The sequence below is a fragment of the Felis catus genome, chromosome X (genome assembly GCF_018350175.1).
Source record: "Felis catus isolate Fca126 chromosome X, F.catus_Fca126_mat1.0, whole genome shotgun sequence".
Lineage (NCBI taxonomy): Eukaryota > Metazoa > Chordata > Mammalia > Carnivora > Felidae > Felis > Felis catus.
The window spans coordinates 12,388,456-12,414,147 of record NC_058386.1 but is presented as its reverse complement, the minus strand read 5'-3'; the positions used below and the strand labels follow the sequence as shown (position 1 = coordinate 12,414,147).

General features: G+C 40.8%; 2 protein-coding genes across 13 annotated transcripts in view; one reads left to right on the top strand and one right to left on the bottom strand.

Annotated features, from left to right (window-relative positions):
• Nucleotides 1-5,946, top strand: part of AP1S2 (adaptor related protein complex 1 subunit sigma 2) — a 28,142-nt gene extending 22,196 nt beyond the window's left edge. For 3 of the 10 annotated variants that reach the window (XM_023248826.2, XM_023248824.2, XM_045051269.1), the window contains one exon: nt 305-1,695. In XM_023248826.2, coding sequence (XP_023104594.1) covers nt 305-340 — 36 coding nt within the window. In that variant the 3' untranslated portion in view covers nt 341-1,695. Of the gene's footprint in view, nt 1-304; nt 1,696-3,813; nt 3,823-4,070; nt 4,129-4,654 lie in introns of those variants that run through there. The other 7 variants (XM_023248822.2, XR_006593340.1, XM_023248823.2 and 4 more) reach the window with 4 other exon arrangements.
• A 2,468-nt stretch (nt 5,947-8,414) lies between these two features.
• Nucleotides 8,415-25,692, bottom strand: part of ZRSR2 (zinc finger CCCH-type, RNA binding motif and serine/arginine rich 2) — a 28,037-nt gene continuing 10,759 nt past the window's right edge. For all 3 annotated transcript variants that reach the window (XM_006943591.4, XM_045051266.1, XM_045051267.1), the window contains 6 exons: nt 23,799-23,837; nt 23,068-23,186; nt 17,710-17,923; nt 12,773-12,828; nt 11,899-12,008; nt 8,415-9,342 (listed from right to left, as the gene is read on the bottom strand). In XM_006943591.4, the coding sequence (XP_006943653.1) occupies nt 8,882-9,342; nt 11,899-12,008; nt 12,773-12,828; nt 17,710-17,923; nt 23,068-23,186; nt 23,799-23,837 (999 nt within the window). In that variant the 3' untranslated portion in view covers nt 8,415-8,881. The remainder of the gene's footprint in view (nt 9,343-11,898; nt 12,009-12,772; nt 12,829-17,709; nt 17,924-23,067; nt 23,187-23,798; nt 23,838-25,692) is intronic.

Here is a 25,692-nt window from a genome sequence, read left to right as displayed (position 1 = left end):
CTTTCAGTTAACTCAGTACTGACCAGATGACTTTACACTGAAAATCTTTTCAGCCTGTTAGTAAATACAGTGCTTTTGGATTTTGTAGGACATAGATCATTTTGATTATCATTATATGAGGTTTTTAAAAGAGGAATCTGAACTCCTTTAGCACTGTTTATAAGCTAAATATTCAGCCATAGACCAAAGAACAAAAACAAAAATTTAAGTTTCCATTTTCTTTACTGTGCAGTAAACATTCTAGAAATCTGATTGTGTCTCTGAGTTTGTATACTGTATAAGAATATATGCATTTCTTTTGTAGCCACGTCATGAATATTTTAATGTCCCTGTGTACTAAATGACTACTCATCGTGTATGCAGAATTGCACAGAGGAAATAGAGAGCTGATATACTTATGAAAGAAAATGCCCTCAGCTTGGTGACTGATTATCTTGTATAATCATTTCAGAATCAATACCTTCACCATTGTAATTTTTTTTTCCTGTCGTCATTTCTCTGTTTGATTTTCATTCTATATATGATCTTGATATAGTTTATTCCTGCTCTCAACTGGTTTAATTTCTTCTTGAAATATGGCCTATGAATGTTTTGAGTAGTATTTCACCTTAAACACGTACATGATTCATCTTGTAAAAGGAAACGTTAGCAATCGTTAAAGTTTTTACCAAAGAGCATATAGCAGAAGTGCTACAGCAGAATAAACAGTGTCGTAACATACAGTGTGACTTGGTCTTCAGATGTTGGGGGAGAAAAGAAATTCTATTTAGTGTGACTGTATTACAGCTCTCTGTGAGCTAATGTATTCTAACGTATCACATAAAAGTATATTTGGAAATAATTCAAGAAAGTAAAATCTGTACTATTACAAACATTTAAGGGTGAAACATTCACAGTTCCTAAGTTTGTAATGCCATGTATATTGGATCACATTTGTGCCACACAATATTGAACAGTCCCTTTAAGAATGATCAGAAAACTGTGTTAGAAGTCTCTTCTACAGTATCTGTTGTTTAATAGGAAATAACCTTTTCAAAATGTTAATACTGAGTTTGTTTATATAGTTAAAATCCTAATACAGTTTAAATACTAGTATTTTACTAGTGATGGATTTAAATACTTAATGATTTGTTAACTATAGTTTTATATTCTAAATATTAAGACTTAATATTGATTACGGTGTATAGTTTTAAAACGTGCAACTTATTATAAAAGGAAAAGTATCCAATAATTCATTGCTTATATGTAGAGAGTTTAAAGCCTGATTAAGTAAGCTATCATTAAACCAATTCAAAAGATGCTCAAACAGGTTTACCACTGAAAGACGACCTATGAGAGTGTCTATTAGGCAGGTATGCAGACCAGTTCTTTCCATTCTCGCTGTACTGCATGACATTTGAAGCACCTGGATGGGCTATCAAATGAGAAACTTAGCATTATACCTTGAAAGCATTGGGAGACACTGGTCTTTCATTTCCATTTTTGTCCTCTGCCCCTCCCCCAACCCTGCAATATGTTATTCATCTGGTTTTAATGCTGAATATGCATTGTCTCATGCCTGTTTGCTTTGGATGCTGTGTGCTGAGCTGTAACAAGATGTTGCTTCTTTTGTTATTTGTATACAGCTGCTTGCTTTAAATTAGTAGATTCTGAAATCGCTTTTCTTGCACGTCTAAAATAAAAGTATTGCATGTACTTTGTCTCATGTGAATGACTTTTTTCTTCTCCATCCCTTTTGACAAATATATTTTACACTTTAGTTTTTCCAGGTAATTTTATTAAACATATTTAAAAAACATAAAAATGGTTAAGCTGGCAAATTCTGTTCAATGTACAGTTCAGGACTGTTAAGTATATTCACGTTGTGCAGCTGATGTCCAGAAATTTTTCATCCTGCCATACTGAAACTGTAGCCATTAAACAACTCCCCATCCCTCCTCAGCCCTTGGTAACCACCATTCTACTTTGTTTCTATGAATTTGATTACTTTAGAGAATAGTTTTTCTAGGTAATTTTGAGCTACAATTTCAGTGTGAACATGGCAAAATTACATTTTATATTATGAACACAATTTGTAAAAAAAAAAAAAAAAAACTAATGTACAAATAGTACAAGTCTCAAGGAATCAAATATGTAACTGATTGCTTTTAAGTAGGCCTTTTGGAAAGGACATATATTTTAAATAATGCATATGGGACACGTAACATGGTTCTCTTCAGGAAATGCCATATAGGATTACAGGCAGTAAGGACATAGGGGAAGTCTGACCAGCTCCGGGGAATAGAATGGGAGTCATTCTTACATGGATAAGTGAAGAATGTTACCTGCATGGAATTCAATGTAGGCATCTTTTAATAAATGCATTAAAGGCTGTATGGTGTTTTTAAAGACAATTTAACCTTACAGTTGACCTTTGAACAATGAGTGGGTTAGGAGCGCCAACCCTCCCAGGCAATTGAAAATTCACATACACCTTTTGACTCCCCCAAAAACTTAACAGCCAACTGTGGACTGGCAGCCTTACCGACAACCTGAACATTCAGTTAACACCTCGTTTGTATATGTATTATATACCATATTCTTACAGTAAAGTAAGCTAGAGAAAAAATGTTAAGAAAATCCTAAGGAAAATAGAGTTACCATATGGTAACAAAGTCCGCATGTAAATGGACTGGTTACAGTTCAAGGCCTAAATGGAAACAATTGTTTTTAAATTGTTTCCTTTATTTAAGATATATGTGATTCAGATGTCAGTACAGTATATGTAATGTCTGAGGCTAAACATGAGAAGGGAAAGAGACTGGCTTACATGATTCTTGGGACTGTTGCATCTTTCCATTAGACTTTCTTTAAACTGTATCGTGAAAACTCTGAGACCTGCAAATAAAAGAGAACCTTTGTGTGCACATCACTCAGCTTCAGCAACCACCAGCTCAGTACTCTTAGTACTATGCCTGTTTCGTCATCCATTTCCCCCCACCCCCATTTTTGCCTCAGTATTTTAGAGCAAGCCCTAGACCTCTTATTTCATCTTTAATCCTTCAGTATGTATCACCAGGAGAAAGAAGTACCACAGTCCTCCCCCCGCCCCCCAAATTGACAGTAATTCCTAATACTTGTTCCTGGTTCAATTTCACCTAATTGTTGAAAATGCATTTCTATACTTGGTTAGAACCAGATTTCCAACAAGGCTCACGTTGTATCTGGTTGATGTTTTTTAAGTCTTTTCATCTTTAACAACTCGTCTGCTTTTTTTCCTTGCCATTTTTTTAAAACTGAGTCATCTATGTTGTAGAATGTCCTCCAGCGGGTTGTAATCTTGTGGCGCTGTTTAACTTGTTTGCTTATCCACCATACATATTTTGATGTGTAGCCTGGTTAAGCTGAGGTTTCGTTGGGGGGAGGGGTGGCGAGGGCAAGAATACTTCAGAATTTTTTTCTTTAACCAAAGCTGATTTTTTACCCATTTTTCATTAGTAAACACACCTACTAAAAGGTTACCATAAAAACTTTATATGCAGAGTTGATTTATAGTACCTTATTTAGTACTAAATGCTAAATACCTTCAGTTAGGTCTCAGTTGTGTAATGTTATCGGTTGACATTTTTTTGAGCACTTTCTAGAAGTCGGGCACTAAGCCCTCTCTCCCTCAAATCTCTATATGAAGGTAAGTACTATCCAAATACGGAAACAGACTAGCGTTTAATTTACTTAAGATTATTCCATGTACTGCTTTACATGCAATTAAATCTAACGTATGGATTTGTGGTTTAATATTGTTCTTTTCCTTGTTTTGTGCTGTACCATAATTAGGATGCAAAAGTAAGTTAATTTGTTATTGGATACTAAAAATTACGTTTTCTCCGTTAAATTCTAGTATGCCTTTTAATTACAGAATTATTGCAAGTAACCCCTGAATCTGACCTGGTCCTATTTTGTGATATGCAAAATCAGCCACTTTGGAATATTAAGTAATTTTTTTCTAGATATGCCTGCTTTGTCTTGTCTTCCTTTGACATTTAAAAATGAATATTGATTGTTACATAGGACAAAAATGCCTTTGTCCCCAGGTATTCTTTCTGTGTTGCCTCACCAAAGCCATTGGTTGCCTTGGAGAGGTCTGGGAAGGTGAGTTTCTGAAGCCATGCTGCTGGGGACAGTTAAGTTAAAAACTGAGTAAAAACTCAGAGTAAGACATTTCTATGAATACACATGACCAAAAAAAAAAAAAGGGGGGGGGGGGCCATGGGAAACAACATTGTGTGAAGATTCAGAAGAACTCGGGGTTTTCCCTGCTTTTTATTTAGGGGAGGTTCTGAATTTTAACACAAAGATAACTTACTTTTCCTGTAGCTAATTCAGTAGCAATGATTTCCTAAATTGCCAGCGGGCTTGACTGCTTTTTGTGTTACAGCGATGGTACCCAGCACATTGGTAGGTAATTAGTGGGTATTTAATGCATGCTGAAAATACCCTTCTGTGGTCTTTTGGGGTCCACAACCCTGAATAACCGCCTGCTCTCAGTTTTAGACTGTGCCCAACCCAATGAACTGCTTGCATTGTTCTCTGAAACTTGCACATCCCTCCGTGTCAATTTCACACTCTCAAGCTTCCCCGGATCTGCTTACCAGAGTCTCACATTTTCCCTCCACAGGAAGCTGAAACCCCACGTAGTGTTCTTGAAGAAATTGGACTGACATAACTCACCTCCCTTGTTGATGACTTCTTGTGACATTTCACACACTGTAGATGGTCACTGCCTTCATGTCCATGTTAGCTAATGGTATAAGATGACGTCTTGTCAGTATTACTGTTTTGCTAAGCTGCTTCATTCAGGCCTACACACAAAAAAAATTTTTTTAAAGGGAACTTTGGTTAATCAAGCGATAACTTAAGGGACTTAAACATGAGTTAGAATGATGCAGAAAAAGAAAGGTACCTTTTCTGGATATTTTAGTTTTTAAATCTTTTTCTCTCAATCTGATTATGTATCTATGAGAATGACACAATTAGGCAATCTACATTCATTAATTACGGTCTTTGGCAAAGGAAACTGTTAAAAATTGTAATATGAAACCTGGTTATATGAAACCAAAGACTAGTGTGGGACATTTCAGTATATCTGAGGATAAAGGGAATTGATACATATCAAATGAATTAAAATTTAACTGTTTATGTTGAAACTTTAAAAAAGAGAACCAAATTTATACCAAAGACCCTCATTGGAAACTACATACTTAAAGGGAATACACAAATGACTAAATTGAAATGGTGTGTTTTACACTAAAAAATCTTTCCCTGGCATTCCAGACCTGGGACGAGGAACAGAGAGCGACTAATAGCGAGCACGTTATTTTTAAGGCCAAGGAACATTCAACTCCTGAGACAGATTTTTTTGTGGTCATAACCATGTAGTGACTTAGATGGTTTTTGATGCCCCCAAATAAAAAAGGAAACATTGACGTAACCTGGAATTCTTCATAACAGCATCTTACAGAAAACATGTTTCTTCTCTTCACAGAGTGTTGCTTAAGTCAGTGTTTAAAGCACGAATATTCCTTCCGGGGTGCTTGTTAGAGCCAAATTTATTTAGCTTCCCTCCACTTACAAGTGCTGCAAACGTTAGGGCAGCTTCATTCCCTTCCATGGCACTGCCTAGTTATCAGAAATCTTCTAAAAGCAGACACCACCTTTCATATAAAAGTGATAGTCGAATGAGGTAAAATGGCATTAGTGGGCCCTATATTTTTTAAAGCTGTACAATTGTTTCAATGTCACTTTTATACATACTTCTGTGTATGTAAACATGTCTTCATGGTTTACACTTTCATTTGTATCTGCTGGGCTGGATTAAGCTTTGTTGTGATTGTGACCAATACATATTCGGGCCATGTTAGCACTGTCTTATCACATCACCAATTGGTTGTAATAAATGTTCAACGTATACCATTGTAGTGTGTTTTTATCTTTCTCTTTGCAAAGGTTTATCAACTATGGGGAGCTGCTTAAAGAATTTTACATTTTTTCAGTGAAATGTCAAAAATCCATCTCCGTTTCAATGTGGTTGCTAAAAGCACACACAAGATAAATGGTGGAAGATGTAAGGAGTCTTCATGTACTTCAAACTCATTAAAAAATAATGTGGATTCCATGCTGAGAGCCTATCCACACATTTATTTTCAATCAATAAATGCCGCTTTTAAAACCCTGATGCAGTTGACTTTTCTACTCTTTCTGAATGAGCAACTCTTGATTACTCCAGGTAATCGAAGGTACTGCACATCAGCCGGATCCCCATTCCCCCAAGCCCCGGAGAGGCTAGCACACTTGCCAAAATGAACTGATGTTTGCAAACTACTGCCTAATATAAGCAGCAACTCAAAACTTTGGTTATCATGATAGTTAAGGGACCCCCTCCTAAGTGCAGATGGGAAATGTTACATACTAAAGCAAGGATGGTAAAGAACAAAGGATCAACTACCATCAAGTTTCTAGTCTGCTAAAAAGATACTTGCAGACTTAGTCTCCAATACTCGGTTTATTCACTGGAAACAGGCCTGATGGGCTTCTGCTGGCAACGTAGAGCTGGAACTTTTAAATCATAAATAGAAATCACGTTATAAATTTAAAAAACAGTAATACATTTAAGTTCAAGATGCACACTCGAATGAACCAGTCAAGTGGTTTAAAAACTGCCCTTTCCCTCCCTCCACACAATGCCCATGAATGCCCAAGGGAAAAGACCCCATCATCTCATAATTACCTTGAGCACAAGCTGGTGTTTATCCCGTTTTGTCCTCCATGATCTGTGAAGGCCATTCAGCTCGGAATACCACCTTTAATTGTGTATATCTTGACTATATTTAGGCAAGTACTGAAGAACACTGGATTTAGGGATAGTTATTCTGCATTAGTGAGTCCAGTAGATAATGACAGTTTTCAATCGTTTTTAGGGTAAAGCAAGCATTTAAAGTTGAACAAATCAATTTGTAAGGTAAAATGATTTCTGGACCATATTTAAAAAAAATTTTTTATAACGTTTATTTGTGAGAAACAGAGTTACGAGTGGGGGAGGGGCAGAGAAAGAGGGAGACAATCCAAAGCAGGCTCCAGGCTCCGAGCTATCAGCACAGAGCCCAACACGGGGCTCAAACCCATGAACTGTGACATCATGACCTGAGCCGAAGTTGGACACTCAACTGACTGAGCCACCCAGGCACACCTGGACCATACTTTCTTCTATAGACTACATACTGAAGAACTCATTTTTTCGTTGTTTTTTTTTTTTTAAGAACTCATTTTCAACAGATAACCACTCAGAAATCCCAATCTTGAAATTTCTCTTCCTCTGTTGGCTTCAGTATTTTGTGCATCCTTATTTCCAAATCTCAAGTTGCCAAATGCCACATACTCTGAAATTCAGTATCTCCAGTATGTCAATGGAAAGGTTACTAAGGAAATTAAAAACATGAAGTATGAGAGCATCTTTTCTTCTTTGTGATCTGAAATCTAAGAATGGTATTTTTTGGCCTTAAGCCTTTTTTTTTTTTCTTTAAACAGGTCTCTGACCATTGTTTTTTAAATGAGAATTCCTTTAACAGTAGGCAGTAGCAAGGATCCAAATTTTCCTGAAAATGACAAAAATAAGATTTACCTCTCTATAAAGAGCTCCCCAACACACTATAAAAAAGATGAACCCCCCCAATGTTAAACCTCCACCTGAGAAGGCACTGTGAATAAGGGACAGGATGGAGAGGAAAAACTGACTTTACCTTTCAAGTACTTTATTTAGTTCTTTAATGTTTATTTTTGAGAGAGAGAGAGAGAGAGAGACAGAGTACAAGCGGGGGTGGGGCAGAGGGAGAGGGAGACACAGAATCCGAAGCAGGCTCCAGGCTCCGAGCTGTCAGCACAGAGCCCGGCGCAGGGCTCGAACTCACAAGCCGAGAGGATCATGACCTGAGCCGAAGTCGATGCTTAACCAACTGAGCCACTCAGGCGCCCCTCCCCCCTTTAAGTACTTTAAAGCAAAGTGAGTTTTAAAGTCAAAAAGCTGCTCAGCTATTGCATGTAGAGAAATCCAATAGATTATTAATAAAGGGCAAACAACCAGATTTAACAGCGATTAAATACAGAAAAAGTGTCTGGCTTAACCAATACATAGAGAAACAAAGAGTTAACCATAAAATTGAGCAAACTGGCAAAGATTAAAATTTTACCAAATTGGCAAAGATTAAAATAACTTGGTGTTGTGGGAATAGAAAAATTCATTATTGAAAGAGTAAAATTTTTGTAGCCTTTCCAGAGGGCAATTTGTAAATGCTTCAGTAGTCCTATCTCTTGGTGTAATGTAATTTATCCTAAGGAAACCATCAGAAACGTGTGAAAGTATTTAAGGAGATCCACAGCAGGACTGTTTATAGCACTGGATTCTTTTAATCGTGCAAAATTAGGGAGAACTTTAAAATCCAACAATTAGGGATATGGTTGAATAAAACTGATAGACCCGCACCATGCAGTGAGAAAAGTAAGAGGGTTGACAAAATATGAGGTTTTGCATAGGAAGAAAAGCATATTCGACTGCAGCCACATATGATCTCTGTAAAAAATATTTGTACACATCCGTAAGAAGAGGAAAAAGACTTAAGCAATGCTCCAGTGTTGGTTATCACCAAGGGTTAGGATTACAAGTGATCTTCACATTATCTATACATTTTGTGTCTTCTATGCTAAACACACTGATTCTCAGAGAATAAAAGTATTTTGAAACAGGGTTCTTTCTGCCGGACTTGCTAATCCATCGAGCTCAGAGCCCTCTACTACCCAAGTATGAAGCAGCCATCACAAATAAGATGTACGATCATTTCGGAACAAAATCGGTTTATTTGGATTTGGGACTCTGCGTTGTCCTGTCTCTGCTGCCTGACCTCCTCCTGCCACGACTCCTGGACCTGGAGGAACTCTGGCTCCGGCTGGCCCGGATGCGGCTGCCATCCCTTTTTCTTCCTCTACTGCGCGAACTGTGCCTCTCGCGACTCTTGGACAGGTGTTTGTGAGACTTCTTCCCCCGGTGGCTGCTTCTCCTTTTCCTGTCAGCTTCCCCATTTCTCTTGTAGGAATGCGACGGACTAGGGCTTCTCCGCCTCCTGGGCCTCCCGTAGTAGTCGTCGTGGTGGCCCATCCTCTCTCTCCTGTCTGAGCCCTTGCCAAATGAGGAGCCAGTCCGATCTGGAGACAGGTAGATGTCTCTGTTAGCCTCCCAAAACTCATTGTTGGGATTTCGGAACACGTGGAGAAAGTTGCAGTGTTTTCCTCTCGGACACTGTTGTATTTCAAATAAACCTGCAATGGCACAGTGAGGAAACAGCATTTACTGCTGGCACTTGATCCTTTTCAGAGGGTACACTGCCGATGTTTGGAGGTGATAGACCTATCTTCTCCTGCGTATGTGAAAGGGGCTTACAGGGGAGCTTGGGTGGTTGATCGGTTAAGCGTCTGATTCTTGGTCTCGACTCACGTCATGATCTCACAGTTCGTGGGATCGAGCCCCGCATGGGGCTCTGCACTGACAGCTCCGAGCCCGCTTGGGGTTCTCTCTCTTCCTCTCTCTCTCTCTCTCTCTCTCTCTCTCTCTCTCTCTCTGCTTCTCCCCTGCTCTGTCTCTCCATAAATAAATAAGAAAATAAAAGGGGCTTACATAAATTGATGGCATAGCTCTGGTTCCCAGAATTTCAAAAATATTCAAATGCTCTAACAAATGGCACTGTGAAAAGGTAACAAGCCAGAAGTTTTAATTAACCAGAGTCTCCTGTTCCCCGACTGCATGACAGTGTGCAGTGCAAGCGAACAAATGGTGACCACACCCTTTTTTTTTTAGGGTTGCACCATCCCACTGATGGACAGTGTAAATCCCTAACACTGAACACCCAGCCCTTCGGAGTCCCTGCCTTACACTTTAAGAAGATGGTAAACACTGGCCAAATGCTTTTAAATTTATACCAAGTGCTTGTAATATAAAAGATTCTTGTCAAAGGTAAAATCTATCTGAACGATTCAGAGATCCTCGTGAGGTTTTCAAACTTTTTTTTTTTCAATTGGTAAATTCCCCAAATATGGAAAACAGTGAAAAGTGAAATCCCTCCACACCACACGTTATAAACAAAAAGTCAGGATGGACCAGAGTCCTAAATGTAAGATGTGAAACCATATGACTCTTTGAAGAAAACATACAAGTAAAATCTTTGGGACACTGGGCTGAGCAATGGATTCTTAGATAGGACACGAAAAGCACAAGCAAAAAAAGAGAAAAAAAAAAACAGATTAAATAGATTTCATCACAACTAAAACCTTTTGTGCTTTACAGGACATGATCAAAGTGAACAGGCAGCATAATGGGAGAACACATCTGCAAATCCTATATGCAATAAGGGGCTTGTCTGCAGAACAGATCAAGCCCTCTTACAACCCAGTAATAGAAAGTCAACCTAATTAACAAGGGGCGAAGTATCTAAATAGACATCTCCCCAAAGAAGTTCTACAAATGGCCAATAACGAGGACACACGAAAACTGCTCAATGTCATCAGTTACGAGGGAATATCACAAAGTGGTTATTTAAAAAACGTGAAACCGTCTCAATGTCACACCCAGAGGTACCTCACTGAAGTCACACTGGATTCCCAGGAACCGACAAAAATAACCACCTTTGGGGAAAAAACAGTTCCGTCTCTTGCGGCCCACAAGCTTTCAAATATAAGACGGAAAAGTTGGGCTTTCCAAAGGAAGGAACTCTAAATTATCACACACACCCCGCCTTCAATAAATGGTTAAGTGACAGCATCCATTAAGACCACGCTGCCAAAGATAAAGAATTCGAAAATCATAGATTCTTTTTAATAGTAGGCTTTAAGCAGACAAGTGTAAAGCCAAGAAAGGGAAAGGGTAAGAGAAGCGCTCCCCTGAGGCACAAATCGCTCTATCTCTTTGCTCCGGGAATGGTTCAACAATAAAGAGTTTGGCCAAGCCCATGTGACAGAGACGAAACAATAATGAGGCCTTCAAAACTGCCAGCTATTCAAAGGACAGACTCCTTCCTGGACGCGGCAGCCACACCGCGATGAGTCCGTCTGACCGAATGCACCCTCACCACACCCCACCATCATCGCTCTCCACTGCACAGACGCATGTCTTTCGAGCGAGGCAGGACATGTTATCATGTTTTAGGTGGCAAAGATGACAGGAGATTCGTTAGGGATAAAGACGGGGGAACAAACCAAGCTTGAGTGAGGGGAGTCCCTCTGACTGCCACAAGGAAGACGCGGCTTCCCACTGACACAACTCCCAGGCTTCCTCAAGTTTTAGAGCCCAGGACTGAGGACCAGAACATGGAGGTTCTAGCCTCCACTCTGCCACCGAGACACTGGGACTTCAGTCACCTCATCCATAAAGTGACCCAAAAGTCTATTACAGATCTAAAACGGGAGGGCCTTTATTTTTTTTTTTTATTTTTTATTTTTTTAGAGAAATAACCCAATTTTTTTTTTTTAACGTTTATTTTTTTTTTTATTTTTGAGACAGAGAGAGCATGAACAGGGGAGGGTTAGAGAGAGAGGGAGACACAGAATCTGAAACAGGCTCCAGGCTCTGAGCTGTCAGCACAAAGCCCGACGTGGGGCTCGAACTCACGGACGCGAGATCATGACCTGAGCCGAAGTCGGATGCTTAACCGAATGAGCCACCCAGGTGCCCCAAACAGGAGGGCCTTTATAGGACGACCTCTGCTCGTCCAGTGTGAGGCAAAAGCTATGTTTCACCCCTTTAAAAGACCACTTTTTCCCTTAAGAAAGCCCTCTTATACAACACTGGAACGAGTGGCGTAAAACCACTGTGCTGTATTTTACCACAAATTGCCATTTTCCACCGAGTCACCGGGCAGAATTCGCACTGGAGCTGCCGTCCCGCGTACCATCGCCCGTTAAACAGAGACAGGGCTGCTTGGCATTCTTCTTCCCTTTAAAAAACACACATTAAAGGGTGCATTTTACAGTAGCTTTCTATTACGTAGATAAGCCCTACTGGTAATTAACCCTTCTAGTAGTTTATCATAGGACCACCAAGTCCACTGCTTTTACTCGAAGGAGTCCTCATGAGAGCATTCAAGCCCCTGACGCTCACAACCTATTCAGGAACACTTCGTACTAACCCTCTTGAGAGGTTCTGACGAATGGCCACCGGCCGGAGGCAAAGCTGCTTAAACCAAAGATCCGACCATTCAAAACGCAGACTGTCGGAGCCTCTCCTTTCTCAGCCAGGACTGCTAGTTTTCTTATCACAATGGTTAATTTAACCCATCAGCCATGGCATGGCCCAAACCAACAGCAAGACAGGCAGAAATGATACACCGATTGCTTTCTCAGTGGGCCAAATGCACGCAGATTACTTGGGGCTGCAATTTCTGGCTCTTTCACTGTATACTTTGCTGTTCTCTATTCTAGATCCCCCTTTCCAGTTTGTATTTTAGTTATTAAAACTATGTAAGTAAAAAATAACCATTGCAAAAGACTCAAAACTATGTTAAGTGTACAACGGATAAAATACAAATGCATTTCCAAATCCCTTCTATATAGATTTCTATATTAGGTCTTGATATTTACATTTTTAAAAATACCATGCATATGAAAGTGATATATTTAGTGGAAGAACCCCAGATGGCAACATAATCACAACACTATACCATGACAAAACGTGAAGATGTTTATGTTCCGAAATACTTACGATTGGTACTGAACATACACATTGCCTCTCAGGTGAGGTTCCAAGTTGCAGCTGACCTAAGGAGCAATGAAAAATTTGATTTAAAAAAATGGAGGAAGGGGCACCTGGGTGGCTCAGTTGGCCAAGCGTCCGACTCTTGGTTTCTGCTCGGGTCACGATCTCATGGCTTGTGGGTTCAGGCCCCACGTTGGGCTCCATGCTGACAGTGCAGAGCCTGCTTGGGGTTCGCTCTTTCCTTCTCTCTGCTTCTCCCCACCTCGTGCTCTCTCACTCTCAAAATAAATAAATAAAACTTAAAAAAAAATCTTATGAAGAAAAATGAAGGAAAAGCCCCCCCCCCGCCCCACGTCCCAGGTCATCACAGGCATCTTTTCCAGACTAACACTACCAAAAGTAGTTATCATTTGAAGATTCCAAAACCCAGATACGATACCACTCACAGGTCTATTTAAGGCATGCTTCAGCACACAGCAGTGTTGCAGGCCCCAATTATTTGATCCCTGTTGATTTAGATTCACTTTTCATAGATGTGGAATGCTTCACACATACATAAAAATATAGAGAACAAAAATCAACCCATACATACACCACCCAGATTCAACACTAAGGCTTTCTATTTTTGACTAAGAATGTTTAAATATGCAAAACATGAAAGACCCAGTTGAAACCCCTTCTGCCTATTTTCCCTCCCCCATCACACGGAAGAGCACTAGCCTGAGGCTGGCGTATCCTTCACATTCCAAATGGAAACACACACACATAGCTATATGCACAGACAGGCATATACACATATATGCATGCCATAAAATACACAGGTACATTATGTATAGACAGGTCTATTATGAATAAATGGGGATATTTTTTGTGAATATATGGGTATATTTATGTTTACATATGCAAAGAAACTTGTATATGTATTGACAAATAATGTATAGTATTGCTTTGTACATTTAAAATTTTTACAAAAATAGCGTATATTTTACATTCTTTTTTCAAGGTATCATCACATAAACATGACTCATTTTAACTATATGCTGGATAGATCAAATTTTCAAATTTATTTAGCTACTCCTTTAAATGATAAATATCCAAGGTGCTTCCAATTTTTCATCAGCAAACAGTGCTGCAATCGGCATCCCTGAATGTGTCTCTGTGGGTAGGATCTCTCTGGTATGCAAAATTAGAAGTGCTGTCCCAGTTATACGTACCTTCCACTTCACTAAGTATTGACAAAGTGCTCTCTGAAGTGGTTTTGCTGATGGACACTTCCTCACCCAGTCTTAGTATTAACAGAATTTATAACTTTTCACCTGATAGGTGTGAATAATCTCATTTAATATGCACTGTTCTATTACTAGTCAGGTTGAACATGTGATCATTTGCCTTCAAAAATGACAAATCTGGACACACAGATCAATGGAATGAAAGCTCAAAAATATACCCACGATTATATGGTCAATTAATTTTCAACAAAGGAGGCAATAATATGCAATGGGAAAAAGTCTCTTTTATAAACGGTGCTGTGAAAACATGCAAAGGAATGAAACCGGACCACTTTCTCACACCGTACACAAAAATAAACTCAAAATGGATGAAGGACCTAAATGTGAGACCTGAAACCATAAAAATCCTAGAAGATAGCACAGGCAGTAATGTCTCTGACATCAGCCAAAATAACATTTTTCGAGATAAGTCTCCTGAGGCAAGGGAAACAAAAGCAAAAATAAACTATTGGGACTTCATCAAAATAAAAAGTTTCTGCACAGCAAAGGTAACAATCAATAAAACTAATAAAAGGCAACCTATGGAATGGGAGAAGATATTTGTGAATGTCATATCCAATAAAGGGTTAGTATCCAACATACATAAAGAACTTATACAACTCAACACCCAAAAAACAAATAATTCAAGTAAAAATGGGAAGGCAGGGGCACCTGGGTAGCTCAGTCAGTTAAGTGTCCGACTCTTGGTATCAGCTCAGTTTGTGATCCCACAGTTGTAGCTTCAAGCCCTGCATCGGGCTCCATGCTCAGTGTGGAACCTGCTTGGGATTCTTTCTCTCCCCCTCTCTCTGCCCTCCTCCGCTCGTGGCTCTCTCTCTCAAAAATAGATACTAAACCTTTTTAAAAATAATAAAAATGGGAAGACATGGCGGCACCTGGGTGGCTCAGTAGGTTAAGCATCTGACTCTTGGTTTTGGCTCAGGTCAAGATCTCATGGGTTTGTGAGATGGAGCCCTATGTCAGGCTCTGCACTGACAGTGTGGAACCTGCTTGGGATTCTCTCTCTCCTCTCTCTACCCCTCCCCTGCTGTTTTCTCTCTCTCTCTCTCTCTCTCTGTCTCAAAAATAAACATTTAAAAAAAAATGGGAAGACACTAACAGACATTTCTCCAAAGACATCCAGATGGCCAACAGACACACGAAAAGCAGCTCAACATCACTATCAGGAAGTGCAAATAAACACCACAATAAGATACCACCACCTCAAACCCCGTCAGAATGGCTAAAATCAAAAAGACAAGAAACAACAAGTGTTGGCAAGTATGCAGAGAAAAAAGAACCATTGTGTACCGTTGGTAGGAATGCAAACTGGTGTAGCCACTGTGGAAGACAGTATGGAGGTTCAAAAAATTAAAAATAGAATCACCATATGATCCAGTAATAGTACTACTGGCTATTTACCCACAGAAAATGAAAACACTAATTTAAAAGGACACATCCACCTTTATGTTTATAGCAACATTATTTACAATAGCCAAATTATGGAAACAACCCAAGTGTCCACTGAACGGATAAAGAAGACGTGGTAATATACAATGGAATGTCCTTCAGCCATAAAAAGAATGAAATGTTGCCATTTGCAACAACATGGATAGAGCTAGAGAGTAGAATGCTAAGCGAAGTAAGTCAGAGAAAGACAAAGACCATGATTTCACCCATATATACAATTTTAAAAAATAAAGGAAAAAAAAGGAAACTGAAAAACTAGAGAACAGATAGTTATCAGAGGGGAGGTGGGGTGGGGAGGGAAGGGGGATGGGTTAAATGGGGGAAGGGGATTAAGAGTACACTTATCTTGACAAGCACTGAAAAATATACAGAATTTTGGAATCACTATATTGTACACCTGAAACTAACACTGTATGTTAACTATGGTGAAATTAAAATAAACTTAAATTAAAAAAATAGGACTTGTTTTTTTATTTAATGGTATAAGAAGGTCCTCAAATATTGATACAAATGTTTAGCTTTTATTTTCAAAATGAACCTACATTGTTACAAATTTGTTCTAGAGTATTTTTATTAGAGTATCCACAAAGAGGCAGATCCATAATGATAGTTTCTAACCCCTTCCTTAGAAGGAGGACTAAAAGGCCTGGGGAGGCCATGTCAGTTACACCAGCAACTTTAGAGATCATTTAATCCAGTGGCTCCCAAGGACCCATTAATTTTCCATGATAAATTCAGTATTTTGGAAATTTTCTTACCAGACACCTTTCCATTTAGAACTTCCAATGTGATTAGCATGAGCTTGACCAATAAAATTCTAAACCAGAAAAAAAACCACGCCATGGCTAGTGGGTGCAGCCCATTAGAACGAATGGTGGGGTCCCCACTAAGTAGGTGGAAGTTTTGAAAGCAGCCGCACCACTGACTTCACAGAAGCAGTATAACGTAGGCCCACAGGTGGTCCCACAGATCAGAACGCACTGATGTAGTCAAAGTCCCTCCCCTTCGGGATGAGGCAGAGGCAGGAAGAGGTAAAATGACACGCTCAAAAGCCCAGAGCTACTCAAAGCACGCAGACTCCTCCCTCGGTCGTGCTGCTAACGTGCTACTGTGCCGTGTGGTGTCGAGAAGGGGTGTGAAGCGGTGTGAAGACTGGAAGGAAGGTGCATGCCACAGAAATAAAACATAAAGGGGGAAGAGAAATTTTAAAATAATTTTTTTTTAATTTTGCACTCAGTGGACAGAAGTATAGCTTTGGCTTCCGTGAGTGCTGCTGGTGCTTAGCAATTGCTCTGTTCCCTGGCTATTACACCTTGCCCCTGGTCAGTGCCAACGAACAGGGGGAAAAAACAGGATTTTATTCCTTTTTTTTCCCCTCCAAATTATGGGACGTCTTCCCCACCCTAACACAGCAAAATCATTCAGGTTCGGATCTGATCAAATCACAGATGAGGTACGAGGCCATGCTATGCTAGGATTCAATTCCTGGGTCCTGAGAGCAGCAGCTATTGACCTCTGCCTTTATTCTTGCCTTAAGGAATGTTCTCAAATAACTATCTGTAACCCGAAAGGCTCTTTCTTTTCACCCAGGATGCTGCACCACAAGCCATGATTTGGAGAACACCGTGTTCAGTATTGAGAGCACTGAATGAACAAAAACAATGTCAAAAAAAGGAATCAAGGTTTCTTTTCTAGGGTAGCTCCAGAAGACCGAATAGGTTCCTAGGATGGAGACTGCAAGCAGGCACCATCAAAAAAACGCAACAAATTCAGTGCGGCTCTAGGTGAGATCCACTACAGTTGGAAGGGAGGGGGTGCATCCTCTGTCATACACAGCCTCTAAATGAATGCCGGGATGGTTATGTGCAGGACCTTATGCTGAGAGTTCATAGGCTGGGAAAGAGTTGGACTATAATGGTACTATGAATAGATGAGAGATCCTTCCATCCATCTAGACCCTGGAATCCAGGAAATAGCACACTAGTACACAGGACTTCATGCAGTCCTCTACTGCACAGACACCGACGCAGGGGGGAGGCCAAGGAAATCACATTTGAGCGCCTGGGTGCCCACCAGTGGACTAGGCGCTGTACCATCACACACACCCAACCCAGGCGGGAGCCTACACCCTAGCACTCATGTCCTACGGGGCACTTTGGTGGGAGGTGAGCAGTCCCCTCCTTCATGTGCATTGTGCACGCCCACCTTGAACTGGATCACTTTCCCAACGTTCTTGAACTCGGGAAGCACGTCATCATAGAAGTCCAGGAACTGCTGGTAGGTTTCCTCTTCACTGTACTCTAGGCTTGCATCAGGGTCATAGTCGTCCCTTCTGCACTGCTCCATCCCAAATGTCGTAAACATGCTTTTAATCAGAAGTGTGGGACTCGAGGATGGGAAATTGTGTTTACGTGAGCACCTGCATACGAAAGGGAGACTTAAATGCAGCAGTCCAATAGTTACAGTATCAAAAGCTCACTTTAAACTTTGGGATAGAGACCCAAATAACTTGGTTGTTTCCACTTACTTGCAAGATAATAAGCCCTATCCAGATGTCCAATTTCAACACCTAAACTGTTCTAAGACTGACCAATATACTTGCTTTCATGAAGATGTAAAGTTGGGAATTATTTCCAAGTTCATATGCCATTCAGCTGCCTTTTGGTGATGCTCACAAAGCCTCCTACATGTAAAAGTGCAGGAAAAAAAAGGTCCACTGCCATGACAGATTGTGGTGACAGCACGAAGATACCGGATGTGGAACTCAGGAGGAAGTTGAGAACAATACGATCCTGTTTCCATACAATCTTCAACTAACTCCATGCTTAGAGAATATAATCTAAGAGTTTCGAGCTAACGGAATACTTCAATGTCACATGTGTATAGCATTTCATGGTTTCTGTGGCATTTTTATATTTATTCCTCTGATCCTTGCAACCCATTAGGACAGTCAGGGCCAGTATTTTCCCCACTTTGCAAAGAGGGAAGCTGAGGCCTAGAGAAGCATATTTATCCAAGTCACGTGGCTGGTAAGAGAGGATTCAAGAGATCTGAGTTCACCTGTCTAATGCCTGTTCATTATATGGTGTGATGAATGCAATTAGTTTTCATGTAATGAAGAGGGTAACCATTATGAAGAACATTTTTCTTTTCACAGTTTAAACTGAATCATGTTATACCTGAATATTTTAAGTCTTTTATATGAGTTTACTTTATTTACTTCCTTCTCCAAAAATGAGGGGCAAAAAATGTAGTTCACCATTCTAAATCATCAAATTTTCCTGATTAGATTTCTATTAAAAAATTGGTTGAGGCAAAATTTTCAAGAAAAAAAAATCCCCACAACTTAGGAAGAAAAAAAGCTGAAGAAAAAGGCAAGTGTTAGAAAAATCAATGGCCTTGAAATGCCTAAATGTTGAACTCCTACTCACTTTCCACATCTGTAATACATCTGTGCACCGAGAGAGACAACGCATACAAAGTGCCTCCCATACATCATACCCAGTACAGAGATGCACAGTGTCCATTAATGTGAAATGTACAAAGGACCCTCCTATATAGATTCAGTTAGAAACCTTGTGATGAGATCCATCTTCCCAAGTAGAGCTACCAGCAATACAAAGAGTGAAACCTCAACCTGACTACAAGTGTTGGTGGTGAATCAGAATTTTCCAAGTACGAAGCACATACAGACTTCAACAAGAAACCAATTTAACAAGGTTAGAATTCTGCTCATGGGATTATTACATCTGAATGAACTTGGCTCTAATTCCCAGGGTGTCAAATGAGCATTTGAGTTTTGGAACAGAGCCAAAGTCCCTGTCTAGGGAAAATCTCCACTTGGCCTGGAGACAGTCCATACAATCGGAGTTCATTCAGGGCCAGCCCTAAAGCGCCTACTGAGAAGTCCTCTCAGACAAGAGAGATCTGGGAAGGCAATCTAAAGGTGTGGTACTGGGGCGCCTGGGTGGCGCAGTCGGTTAAGCATCCGACTTCAGCCAGGTCACGATCTCGCGGTCCGGGAGTTCAAGCCCCGCGTCGGGCTCTGGGCTGATGGCTCAGAGCCTGGAGCCTGTTTCCGATTCTGTGTCTCCCTCTCTCTCTGCCCCTCCCCGTTCATGCTCTGTCTCTCTCTGTCCCAAAAATAAATAAACGTTGAAAAAAAAAATTTTTTTTTAAATAAAAATAAAAAAAATAAAGGTGTGGTACCAAACCTGTGTGACTCCCAGAATCACTGGAAGGAACGGAGATTTCTCAGGTTCTGTTCCAGACCATCTGTTAAGAGCTCAGGGTGGGAAACCCATATTCTCACAGTAACTCTCCCCACCTGATAGTGAAGGTCGGCCATGTTTGCGAAGCCATGGTTTAGGCTTATCATGCAGTTAGTTGAGTAGAGAGTAAGATTGCCACGAAATCACATGATAAGACATTACCCTAGCCCAAGGTCGGCCCGTGAACCATATGGTCTCCAGATGCCCCCTGAGGTATAGCCAACTGACTACACCTCTTTTTCTCTTCCTGAGGGGGCACTCAAGGTCCCCACTACCTTTGTCCTCCACAGAACCAAGTTACATCCTGAAATTAGGCTGCAACCATTTATTGAAGGTCTCTGTAAGAAACATTTTTGGGAGGGGCACCTGGGTGGTTCAGTCAGTTAAGCGTCCAACTTCGGCCCAGGTCATGATCTCACAGTTTGTGAGTTCGAGCCCCACGTCGGGTGCTGTGCTGACAAGTCAGAGCCTGGAGCCTGGTTCCAATTCTGTGTCTCCCTCTCTCTCTGCCTCTCCCCCGCTCATGCTCTTTCTCTCAAAAATAAACACGAAAAAAAATTTAAAAAAAAAGAAACATTTTTGGGAAAATTTTGTAAGCAGCTGTTAATAAAACATCTATCTAAGTGTCCATCTCCTTACTCCAGGTCTTTACGCAGTATTCCATGAGAGAAACATGTAGAATCTGATGCCTGGAAAATCTCTGTCTTTCCGGAGATACCACTCATTCTTCCTTTTTGGTAAGAACTAAGTGAGCCATTATCTGCCCAGGCTATGTTACAATCCAGGGCCAAATGTACCGCCCATTCACAATAGGTCACTTTCTCCTCCCTTCCTTGTTCTCCATTTCTCTGGCTAAACTTAGTGCAGTAGATTACGAGCCCCCTTTAAATCACTCCTGGAAATCAGTGAATTATAAATATTCTGATAAATAAGTTTTACTTTTCATCAGCAATTATGTTTTCAGGAGGAAAAAAAATAGAACTCCCCTCAAAGCTGTGACTCCAAGAAGTATCAATTCCAGAAAGGTTCTAGAACTGAACTGTGTACTAATTACGAAAACAAAACCACCGAAGAAATGCTTAGGTTATGGAAGTGTCTGTCTGATAATGGGACAAGCCTCAACAGCAAAGAACGGTTGTGTGAGTCTGGAGCAAGTCACCGCAGCCCTCTGTCGAAGAGGAACAGCTTCATTGTCTGAAGGGATGGCGCTGGATTTCAAAATTGCTCATTGCATAGAATCTGATTTCACAATTCATCACTGGAACGATGAAAGTACCCAAATGTTCCCAATTTCACGTGCCAAGGAAAATACTAAGAAATGTTCACAAACTAATCTGATCACTGCCAATTATGTCCTTGAAACGATTCTCAGGGCAGGGTTTTGAGAGCCTGACAGTCCGCTCTCCTTTCGGCAAACAAGTACTGCTGGCTGATTGCCTGAAATCATTTAGGCCATCTCCCCTTCTCTCATTTCTGCCCATCGAAAGGAGAATTTAGAATCACATGAGCACACTCTTCAAATTCAAGGAAATGCTAGAGACACATCATAAACGAGAAGTCCTTCAGCTAGAAAACTTTAAACGCAATCTGGTTCGGCTACCCACACAAATGTGAATGTGTATCGAGGCTCAACAGTTCTCTTTGGTGGGGGGAGTTTAACATCAATTATGACTATTTCTTGATGAAATTAAGTAAATTTCAGGAAACACTTCTGAAGGTACAAAGGGGAATAAAGTCTCTTCTCCTTTCCCTAGTTCCCAGTTCCTCAAGAGGATGCTTCCAGTACTGACCGCATCCTGTGAGCCCTTTCACAGATACTGTAGGTTTACACAAGCCCAGCTCTAAATTGTAAATGGAGCCACGCGTCCTGTGTTAGTGGCTCTCAATCCCAGGGCGCATGAGAAATGTCTGAGGGCCTTTCAACAGTAAGGCTGCCCAAGTCTCACAGATTTACTCAACTTAAGGTAGGACACAAACTTTTTAAAGCTTTCTAGAGGATTCTAACGTGCACCTGGATTGAGAACCATTGCTCTTAAAAAATGTAAAAGGGCATGAGGGCTTAAATGAGAAATGAAAAATAAAAAATAAGAGAAAGTTCATATTTTCAAAGAAGGAAATGAAACTCATGGCATGGATAATTTTATGAATCAAGTGAGCAACAACATAAAGTTTTCTCATTAAATACATATGAATTTGCTTATTCATATCCCTTTTGGGATTAACAGGACACTAAGAAATGATTAGATCTCTTCTGCCGAATGCTTAGTAATGATCAGATTTTTGTCTTGGATAGATTAATTCACCATTATGAATTGTTTATCTACTTTGAGTTGCTCATTCATAAATAAGCCAAATTATAAAAATCATCAACGCCTGGCATATACCATTTAAATATCGGCTAAATGAATGAAGACACTGACACTTAGTTCTCCACATGAATGTCCTGTTTCAAAAACACTGAGCCACAAGGGGCAGAACCGAGTGTCTCAGAGAATGAGGGCAACCAGAACACGATGAAAGTAGCAGCAAACACTCAAGACAGTGTTTGCCATGTGCCCACCACGGTCCTCTGTGCTCTCCCCGCACGCGCTCCTCGCAGCCTCACAACTGCCTCCCTTGGAAGGGAGATATACCATTTTTAATCCCCATTTTAGAAATGAGGAAGCTAAGGCACAGAAAGTTTAAGTAACTTTCTCTCTCTTTTTTTTTTTTCTTAAGTAACTTTCTCAAAGTGACAGCTGCTGAAGTCAGTTTCTGCACCCAGGGTCTATTCCTCCGTCAGAACAGACAGACAGAGAATGGAGAATTACAATACTTTTCCTCACTCCCTCTGGTCCTGTCTTTCACAGACAGCCCTCTGGGCATGCCAATTTTTTAAATTTAAATTTTAAACTTTAATTAATTATTATTTTTTTGAGGCATGCCAATTTTTTAAAGCCTCTTTTGCGCACAGTGTCGGCCATTCAAAAAAAGAAAGCCAAGCTACTCCAGCGTATTGAGCTACATCATTTCCCCATCCAAACCGCCCCACGCAGACCCATGCAAGCACAGGAAGAGAACGAGAAGCAAAAGGTCTTCGTGAAGCCGTGGAAGGAGGGCAAAGGAAGCCCGGTCAGAGAACCAGCCTGAGCCCGCCCAGGGAACGGGTACAGGAGGAACAGCGGGCTGCAGAAGTGGCAAGAATGCAGCAGGTACCTGATTGCAAACATGTCAAACTCAAGCCTGTGATGCTCTCAAAAAGAGAACTGAAAACCCTCGACATTTCAATTCACGATAAAGCAAAATTAGTTACCTATCTCCAAATCTGCATGCTCCTGTTTTACTGTAGAATGGACAATTAGCTCGGTCTTTCTCCATTATCCGTAAGTCCGTCGGTGGTTCTGGGTTTTGCCATGTGGCACCATTTTCCAACTGTTGAAAATAACCATGACTTTACTGGTGGTGTAAAAATCCACAAAGAACTCAATGTTTCAAACATATCCAAATATTTTGGCCAACAATAAAAAATCGAGTTAAGAATATATACACTTGGGTCATAATACACAATTGACACTTCACAAACAACTGTCTGGAGACACGCACTGGGTGTTTGTTGGCTCCCACTCACTGCCCACAGCGGGCATCACCGTGGCTACCAGGAGCAGTCGCCAAGGTTTGCCTGCTGCCCATCCATTCTGAACAGGGTCAAAGGACTTGTCAGGGAGCCACCCCTGAGGGAACTTTACGCTGTGCTGTAGCAAATTAAACCGTCTATTTTGGGGAAACAGCGTGTCATGTTGCTCACACACACTTTAAGGACTATAAATAAGCAACATCCACAGGGCTGATTTGATACCATTTGCTTTTGTTTGTCAGGAAACTCCTGCCGCTGTTGTTGCTGCCGTAAAAAAGTCACAGAGCCACAAAAGAGATTCCAATATTCAGACCTGACCTAAATAGCTTACCACAAAATTAACATTACTAGAACTGTTTTTATAGAAATGTTCACTAGTTTCGAATTCTGAATGGAAGGTTTAAAAATACCTCGTTTTCAGCCTGCTCCAGCATCTTCTGCACAGCTTCCTACAAATGGTGCAAACACAGGACTAATGAAAACGTGCAAGTCAGGAAAGTCACGTCTGGTTTCTCTGGTTAAGAATCTCAAGTGTAACAATTAAAAAAAAAACAACCAACAACAAAAACAAACCACACACACAAAAGGCTTCAGGTTCTAGTTTGTTCTCTTCTAGCACAGATCTTCTGAAAAGCCTTCAAAGTACATATGGCTGAGAATGTTTATTCAAATAGGGCATTGAACAGCTCACATGGCAAAACAGTCTTAATAAGTTTCAGTAATAGTACCATTTAGCATATTTACTCATATATACCATATTCTAGCTTTTAAGATGAGTGATCTAGTATTAGTGAATATTACAAAATGTAATGCTCAGGTGAAACGTCATCACAACTTAAGAGACGTTAAATCATGACATGAACAGTAGTAATTCAGGTTGATGACAAAATCTCAAAGTTTTTGGTAAGGCAAAGGAAATCCTGCAATATGCCAGTCAATTCTGAGCTCACTGTCACTTAAACACATTTTAAAATCTTCTTGACAGACCTCTCTTCCCCAGCCCCTGAGAGCATGACCTAGAAGACTCATCTGTCTGGCTGCTGGAGAACTCTACCTAGCCACGTGGGGTGCTGGCTTAGTGTGCCCACGGGCACAGCTCTAGCTCTTTCCTATCCCCATCCACCTGGCTGCCCCACACCTGGTAACTGGTGCTGCCATTTACTGGCTTGTTCCGCCTAACAGCCTAAAAAGTAGAACTGGAATGCCTCTCCTTCTTCCCCTCCCTGTCCACTCAATCTACAAGCTGGAGTCCCAGTGACTCTGCCTCCACACACCCCAAATCTGTGTGATTGATACGAATCTGATATGAAGCACTCCCCTCGTTCAAACCACCATCATGTCCGATCTGGAACAGACTGTCTAATCGGTCACTCTATATCCACTCTTGCCTCCTTGGGTCACTGCTCCCTGCTCCCCAGCCCCCCTTCTTTACACAAGGCATCCCATCTGTTGGGATGCCTGGGTGGCTCAGTTGGTTGAGCGTCCGACTTCGGCTCAGGTCATGATCTTGCACTCCATGAGTTCGAGCCCCGCGTCGGGCTCTGTGCTGACAGCTCAGAGCCTGGAGCCTGTTTCAGATTCTGTGTCTCCCTCTCTCTCTGACTCTCCCCCAGCTCATGCTCTGTCTCTCTCTGTCTCAAAAATAAATAAACGTTAAAAAAAATTTTTTTTAATAAAAAAAATGATCTGTTAAGGGTACAGATATAAATTAAATGAAGTCAAACCCTGCTTAAAAACCGTGCGATGGCTTCCCATGACACTTAACATAAAACCCAAACTCCTCCTCCCAATCCAGGAGGCCTTACATGATCTGACCCTGCCTACGTTCCTGACCTCCTCCCTAGCCCCCACCACTCTCTCCTTTGTTCTCTAAGATTTCAGACACCCTGACATTTTTTCAGCTCCGTGCTCAGGTTCTTCCCTCTGCCTGGATCCCTTCTCCCAAGATCTCTGCATTCAGCTCAAACATCGGCTCCTTAGACAAGTCTTCCTTGATGAGGGCAATCTAAAAAAGTACATTCCGACCTAATCACTATTACATGACTCGGCTTTCTTTCTTTGTAGCACTTACCATTATCTCAAAGCACTTAAAATTATTTTTTGCTTACTTATTATCTAGTTCCCCCATCTAAAACACTCGGGGAGAGCAAGGACTGTCTTTTTCACCATTCTACCTCCATCTACTAGAACAGTACCGAGCATACAGCAGAAACACAGATTGCATATCTCTTTATACATGTTTAGAACCTACTTCATTCTACCTGCCTTTCCGTAATGTCTCACCAGGCTTTTTTTCAAACAAAA